This window comes from Electrophorus electricus, chromosome 11 (genome assembly GCF_041902795.1).
Source record: "Electrophorus electricus isolate QZ-2024a chromosome 11, ASM4190279v1, whole genome shotgun sequence".
In the NCBI taxonomy this organism is placed as follows: domain Eukaryota; kingdom Metazoa; phylum Chordata; class Actinopteri; order Gymnotiformes; family Gymnotidae; genus Electrophorus; species Electrophorus electricus.
The window spans coordinates 29,590,001-29,597,683 of NC_137507.1; the positions used below are offsets into that span (position 1 = coordinate 29,590,001).

At 38.7% G+C, this 7,683-nt stretch overlaps 2 protein-coding genes across 4 annotated transcripts in view; both read right to left on the bottom strand.

Moving 5' to 3' along the window:
- capn10 (calpain 10) overlaps positions 1 to 4,796 on the bottom strand; it is a 14,140-nt gene extending 9,344 nt beyond the window's left edge. Inside the window, exons 1-3 of one of the 3 annotated variants that reach the window (XM_027032177.3) lie at positions 4,579 to 4,795; positions 2,590 to 2,732; positions 2,063 to 2,194 (exon numbers count right to left, since the gene is read on the bottom strand). In XM_027032177.3, coding sequence (XP_026887978.3) covers positions 2,063 to 2,194; positions 2,590 to 2,721 — 264 coding nt within the window. In that variant the 5' untranslated portion in view covers positions 2,722 to 2,732; positions 4,579 to 4,795. Of the gene's footprint in view, positions 1 to 2,062; positions 2,195 to 2,589 lie in introns of all 3 variants that reach the window. The other 2 variants (XM_027032178.3, XM_081722820.1) reach the window with 2 other exon arrangements.
- Positions 4,797 to 5,341: 545 nt separating this feature from the next.
- Positions 5,342 to 7,683, bottom strand: ccl20a.4 (chemokine (C-C motif) ligand 20a, duplicate 4). Its single transcript, XM_027032180.3, has 4 exons — positions 7,124 to 7,683; positions 6,569 to 6,677; positions 5,785 to 5,861; positions 5,342 to 5,489 (listed from the first exon to the last, which is right to left on the bottom strand). The coding sequence occupies exons 1-4, from the start codon at positions 7,350 to 7,352 to the stop codon at positions 5,455 to 5,457; spliced, it is 450 nt and encodes a 149-aa protein (XP_026887981.2). The 5' UTR covers positions 7,353 to 7,683; the 3' UTR covers positions 5,342 to 5,454.

Below are 7,683 nucleotides of genomic sequence, written 5' to 3' on the forward strand. Positions count from 1 at the left end.
ACTCTCCGTATTGTAATATTGTAGTTCTTGGTATTACTCTCAGTATTGTACTACTCTCAGTATTGTAGTATTGTAGGTCTTGGTATTACTCTCAGTACTGTATTACTCTCAGTATTGTAGTTCTTGGTATTACTCTCAGTATTGTAGTATTGTAGTTCTTGGTATTATTCTCAGTATTGTATTACTCTCAGTATTGTAGTATTGTATTACTCTCAGTATTGTAGTATTATAGTATTGTATTACTCTCAGTATTGTAGTATTGTATTACTCTCAGTATTGTAGTATTATAGTATTGTATTACTCTCGGTATTGTAGTATTGTATTACTCTCAGTATTGTAGTATTATAGTATTGTATTATTCTCAGTATTGTAGTATTGTATTACTCTCAGTATTGTAGTATTGTATTACTCTCAGTATTGTAGTATTATAGTATTGTATTACTCTCAGTATTGTATTACTCTCAGTATTGTAGTATTATAGTATTGTATTATTCTCAGTATTGTAGTATTATAGTATTGTATTATTCTCAGTATTGTAGTATTATAGTATTATAGTATTGTATTACTCTCAGTATTGTAGTATTGTATTACTCTCAGTATTGTAGTATTGTATTACTCTCAGTATTGTATTATAGTATTATATTATTGTATTATTCTCAGTATTGTAGTATTATAGTATTGTATTACTCTCAGTATTGTATTACTCAGTATTGTAGTATTATAGTATTGTATTACTCTCAGTATTGTATTACTCTCCGTATTGTAGTATTATAGTATTGTATTATTCTCAGTATTGTAGTATTGTATTACTCTCAGTATTGTAGTATTATAGTATTGTATTACTCTCAGTATTGTAGTATTATAGTATTGTATTACTCTCAGTATTGTAGTATTATAGTATTGTATTATTCTCAGTATTGTAGTATTATAGTATTGTATTATTCTCAGTATTGTAGTATTATAGTATTGTATTACTCTCAGTATTGTAGTATTATAGTATTGTATTATTCTCAGTATTGTAGTATTATAGTATTGTATTACTCTCAGTATTGTATTACTCTCAGTATTGTAGTATTGTAGTATTATAGTATTGTATTATTCTCAGTATTGTAGTATTGTATTACTCTCAGCAGTACAGCAGTCACAGATTTTGATGCTGACCTGTTTTACCTTTTGTTAATATGTTAATTTAAATATCAATCTATCAATTTTAAAAACCTTGCAGGCATATTTTAATGCTTTCCAGGATGTTGAATTAGTCCTTCTGTTGACACTTTTATTTTATCTTTTTGAAGTGTGATTTGCATAAATGTGCATAGGATGACATGTGAGATCCAGAACACCTTAAAGGTTGAAGTGTTCAGAAATGTTCCATTTTAGAATGCTCAAAAGGTTCCTTTGGGCAGTGGTTGCTCGGTGGTTAAGGGGCTTGACTTGTGGTTGGGAGGTTGTTGGTTCCAGTCCCACCGCTGTGGGGTTGCTGCTGTTGGGCCCCTGAGCAAGACGCTTAACCCTCAGTTACTCTGTTCTGCTGTGTGTCAGTCAGTAAGGTTCCATTTTAGAGTACTCAGAAGATTCTATTCTTAGAGTTTTTACCTTTAAATGCTTGGATAAGATATAGGTAAACGTGGTTTATGCCTCAGTGTACTTCAAAACTATTATATAAACAGGGAGCCTCATCCTCAGAGCTGAAAGGAGACCTGGAAGGAACACATCTGTAGTGAAGGAAGAAAACATTTCTGCTCTTTGCCTGTTGGTACTACATCCTTCGTTTAGCTGAAAAATCCCAGGTAGGAAAAATACAGAACCCACAACCACCCACTACATCAATACATCAGATCAACAAAATTCCAAAAGTGCATCTCTCTAGGACAGAAGTCCACTAGGGAAAGTTTGAGAATGTGACCTCCATTTCTACCTGAAAGGGGTGTTTTACATTTGACTATCAATCTCTAACCTTCCATCTAATCTTCCAGCTAATGTTCCACAGCAGGGGCTGACGGTGTTGTGGCATGTCTGGCATTCCTATGACTGCGTGTGTCTCCCAGGGCAATCAGCTTACCTGCTCCAGCAGGGCACGACTCTTGAGTAGCACAGTACATGCGCAGAGTAACCAGCAATCTCCCAGAATGCCTTGCTTCGGGTAGGCATCTGGAAGGCTTTCGGAGAAGAGGCGAGGACCCTTACAGATGTGCTGGGTGAGGAGAACACAGGTTCAGTAAATCATTAAAGACACTTACACAGCACATCCCAGTCGCAGTACAACACACCCGGCAAACATACAGAGTTCGGAAGTGTCACTAGTGCTCTTGGGTACAGACAGACCATTTTATCCCAGATGCATTTATGAAATTATCCTAATGTGATGCTCCCACAATCCAACATAGAATAATTACACATTATACATAGATAGCAAGTTTATAAGTTGTATTTGTTTTCTAAAAATATCTGTAGCACTACACACAGATATCTAAAAATACCTTAGGGACTCTGGTTTATATCATGTACACGATTTATACATTGTGTGAGCTGAGAGCAAGAGAATTAATGTTGAAATTAGACAGGTGATTCCAAACTCTTGCATCATACCTGTGGGCGGAGCCATGTAACCCGACCAACAAGCCTAGGAAGGGGTGTGGTGTAATCAGAGAAGAGGGAGGAGTCATCAGCAGCAAAATCTGGATCCTCAAACAGTGCAGCCTCCTGAGGATCCTTCTCCATGACAACGAGACCTGTCAATCATTGGTGTGCAAAGCAATTTTTTATGCAGTTTCCGGTTTTATTTCTAGGGAGTTGGGTGTTTGTGTTTGTGTGTGTGTGTGTGTGTGTGTTCCAGAGAACATAAGGGTTTAACTCTATTCATGAAATTAAAACAGGTGAAAACCACAACCTCAGTGTTGGGTCAATTCCAAATCTGTCCAGGAGCCGTTAGTTAACCCCAGTACAGTTTAACTCAATACTGGACTGTGCTTGCAAAGAACCTCCCATGGCTATAAGACTGTAGGCACTTTTAGAAATCATCTTAAGATTTATTATTGTTCTATTGTTTTTAGTGATTTCTGATGATTAGTGGTTTATACAGGCGATTTACATTATAGGTCGCTGTACTGTATTGTGTCACTGATCTGTGGTCTGGGAATGTGTCTTATGGAGTAAATGTTATGTATTTTATTTCAGTGTGAAACATCTTGTTACTCGACCTAGAAAATGCCTTACAAATAAAGATTTAATTAGTTTAATCACAGCTAATTCAGTGACAGTATAGTGCTCATTCCCATCCAATCATCCGTCTACATTTCATTCGCAGCTCATAACAGGACAAATTTTAGATAGACAGGCTACTAATGGTCTGGAAGAAGCTCCTGTTCCATCTCACTTAGTATTGTTACATCTCACCATTTACATTTACGACATTTAGCTGACGGTTTTATCCAAAGCGACTTACAATTATGACTGAGTACAACTCAGTGGCAACTTGGCAGTGGTGGGACTGGAACCAGCAACCTTCTGATTACAAGTCAAGTACCTTCACCACTGAGACACCACTGCAAACTGTAAAATCTCACGTGCTACCGTTACATCTCACCTGGTACTGTTACATCTCACATGCTACCGTTACATCTTACCTGGTACTGTTACATCTCACATGGTACTGTTACATCTCACATGCTACCGTTACATCTTACCTGGTACTGTTACATCTCACATGGTACTGTTACATCTCACATGCTACCGTTACATCTCACATGCTACCGTTACATCTTACCTGGTACTGTTACATCTCACATACTACCGTTACATCTCATCTGGTATTATTACATCTCACGTGCTAACGTTACATCTCACCTGGTACTATTACATCTCACGTGCTACCGTTTACATCTCACCTGGTACTGTTACATCTCACATGCTACCGTTACATCTTACCTGGTACTGTTACATCTCACATGGTACTGTTACATCTCACATGCTACCGTTACATCTCACATGCTACCGTTACATCTTACCTGGTACTGTTACATCTCACATACTACCGTTACATCTCATCTGGTATTATTACATCTCACGTGCTAGCGTTACATCTCACCTGGTACTATTACATCTCACGTGCTACCGTTTACATCTCACCTGGTACTGTTACATCTCACATGCTACCGTTACATCTTACCTGGTACTGTTACATCTCACATGGTACTGTTACATCTCACATGCTACCGTTACATCTCACATGCTACCGTTACATCTCACATGCTACCGTTACATCTTACCTGGTACTGTTACATCTCACATACTACCGTTACATCTCACCTGGTACTGTTACATCTCACGTGCTACCGTTACATCTCACCTGGTACTATTACATCTCACGTGCTACCGTTTACATCTCACCTGGTACTGTTACATCTCACGTGCCGAAGAATAGCACACAGCTATCCTACCGACGAGCTACCACAGCAAACCACAGTTTAGACAAACGACCAAAACCACTGATGGCATCTTTAAGTGCAGCCAGTGGACTCCTTTACACACCACCCAAGCACCGCAGAGCTGAGCTACCGCGAGGCTGGCGGAACCTACCTGGACAGCTAACGCGCTACCCGGCAGCTGGCACGATTAACGCGGGACAGGAAAGCACGATAGGCATTAGTGATCAGACGAAGTGAAGTCTGATCAGGCAGCGGGACACGGGACGCACAATGAAAACACCAAACTGCCCGGTACACAAATGTCTCATTTCAGAAACAGACGCACACTTCCGGAAGGACGCACGCTCCAGACACTGTCATTCAAACTGGGTTTGGGATGCCAGGTATGGGGCAACGCCTCTAAATTACTCTCTTTGTAAATCCTAAATAATTATTCACAAGTTTATAGAATTTTAAAATTATTGTTGTTTATAAATATACTACAGCAAATAATATTATCTCGTATAACGTCAGAATATTACACGCCTCATAATGTTAGCCTATAAAACACGTAGTATGTTATATGAACTTCAGTATAAACTTTCTCTTCCTCTCTCCTCTCAGCGCAGACTTGTTTCTTCCAAGTCTCCTCTCAGCTCTGTTGGCTTCTTCTGTTGTGGAATGAAGTAAACTAATGCATATCAGGCTTATCATATTAGCAACCATGTGTTCACAGTCAGTGGGAGTTTTACGGCAGCTGGCAACCAATGACGTCAAACCTTTTCTTTACTGCCATCTAGAGGAAGAGCTATATTGCACCCACTGTATTGAGTAATGTAGCAGCCTTCCTAAAGTACCACCGAGGTAGCGGCACAGCTCACAGCTGCTTTGATGATGCCTTGCATTTACAAAAAAATACAACCCAACACATCAACTGTGTATAAAATGTTTTATTGCAAAAATACATTCAATCAATACATTGAGTCAGATGTCAGGGGATTATGAATCTTCAGAGGTTCGTTGTGTGGTGATGAATCTTCAGAGGGGGTCAGTTGTTTGATTCAGGTACCTTTCCTTTGGTACCTGCAAAAACAAAACACACATTGGTACTAAAGTCTGCAACATCTTCAAAGCCTGTGCAAAATGCTAATGATGTTACTAAATATTAGTCAGCTGTTGTACTATTTTCCACATAAAATTCAGAATTAGCCTGGATCACTGAGCCTGTCTTTAGTCAGGCTGCAGGACTCTGGCTGCTAGGGTGCTTTGAACACCTATAGGACTAGAACCTCAGTTACTATTTTGTAGGCTTATATTTTGTCTACATACCCAGGAGAGTAGGAACACTGTGATTCAGCTCGTTTACATCTGTACTTACGGAGGTGAACGACGGCGTGTTTAACCCACAGCGTCTTGGGATTAGCGCAGATCCTTCTGTTTTTCACTGTGGTAAATCTGCAGTGAGGGGCAGAGTGAGAAATACATCAGCATCACCATCATTGAGCCCGTCGCCGGTTAAACTAACAGCTGGAACCACAAACCTGGCAGGATTGATTTAGCTTTTACAATCCTAATATAACTAAAAATAAATATATTAATAATTAAATATATATTAAATATATATAATTCAATATATTAATAATTTACCTATTATTACACTATAGTTTATACTATACAAGTGATTTAAACACACTTATTTTTGCATTTTATTTAATTTACAAGTAAATTAGTGGAATTCGTAAATTTGAAAAACTAATAAATGTAATAAATAAATAATTGGCTAAATCTCTAGAGCTCTGTGTCATTAGAAACTTTCTGCTAGAGTGAAGACAGAAAGGCGGAATTATTTTTTCGGCTGGTTATTGTGTTATTGTACTACATTTTATTCCTCAGTAAAACATTTTGGTCCTCTTTTTTGGCTTTAAAGAATTGATCATTTTTAAATAACTAAGTAAACAACTATATAATTTATAGTTAACTCTAACGTGAAATGTGAAGTGATGACTGAAATATTAATAAGGCCTAAGAGTTGGCATGTCAGATAATAAACGTTTCTATAGTTACTCAGTTGTCAAACAACAAAAACACAACTTGGTCTTTACAGCAGAATGCTGTGAATGGCTGTTATTGTTTACCGTGTTGATTGTTTGTTGTTTACTTACATGATGGCGTGCAGCCTGCAGGTTGTCGTGGCATCCTGCACGGTAAAGTCTTTTAGCCGGTGGAAGGGCAGAGGGTGTGGGGAGAAGTTTGTGCAGCATTTCAGCAGACCTGCACACACAACCACATACATTCCATACCTTTAATAGGGATGAAGTGATGAGGCTTTCGGACTCTGTACAGGGAACGGTCTGCTGGTCGTGTTTCTACATGAGCGTGTTTCTCTCTCTCTCTACTCACTAGTCGCTACTTAAGGTGATGCATTTTTACGTGACATGGTATAACTGAATAAAGTGGCTGCATGCAACACACATAAAAACAAAATTATCTATTAAACTGTTAATACTGCAAATCAACTGAGTTTAGTTATCTGTTTGAAGTCATTTGATCTTCACATAGACATCCAGATTACTGGGGTTCATCAGAGTGCAGAAGACCTGTAACGCAGCAGCGTTTACGTGAGAAGTGACGACTCTGTTTCATGCTGTTTTGTAGGTCATTCTGTTTTTACCAGCCTGCAGGTATCACACTGAAGTCCAAAGTCATGATCTACTCACTGGCTTCTCCCAGAGATGCCCAGACACACAGCAGCACCAGCAGTGAAGACACAGTGACAAAGACCTTGGTCATGGTGCACTGGACCGAGCCGCTCAGCGAGATGATGAAGATGACGACGACGACGATGATGTGGACAGAGAGAACTTGTTCAGCCGGCAGAGAAGAAGCTTGTGAACCATTCTGATGGGTTGCCATGCCCCAGCTTTGGGCTGGCTGCTTTATATACATGAACTCTTGGAAATTTTGGCACCTTTATGACAACCAAAGGGGGGATTTCTGAGCTGCACAGGAAACCGTATTTGGGTCATACGCAGATCGACCCAAACCAACACTCTGTTCCTAGATTGCCATTACAATCAGAAAACTCAGCTTGTTTTCTTACACCCGAAATAGACATTTCAGAATGATCACAATTACCTGAATGTTTGCCATGGGGGTTCAAGTATTGGGTCTTACACATGTCACTCATGCTATGTATACAACATACAGAAACAAAAATATAAAATATAAGACTAAAAAAATCTTTTTAATTATTAACATTATATTTTTATATCACTTA

What these genes read in the sequence shown, in the direction of transcription:
- ccl20a.4 (XM_027032180.3), bottom strand. Translation starts at nt 7,352, where the DNA reads ATGTATATAAAGCAGCCAGCCCAAAGCTGGGGCATGGCAACCCATCAG. An exon ending in TGCAGGCTGCACGCCATCAT is followed by an intron (nt 5,862 to 6,568) that starts GTAAGTAAACAA and finishes CCCTCACTGCAG; the next exon opens with ATTTACCACAGTGAAAAACA. An exon ending in ACACGCCGTCGTTCACCTCC is followed by an intron (nt 5,490 to 5,784) that starts GTAAGTACAGAT and finishes TTGTTTTTGCAG; the next exon opens with GTACCAAAGGAAAGGTACCT.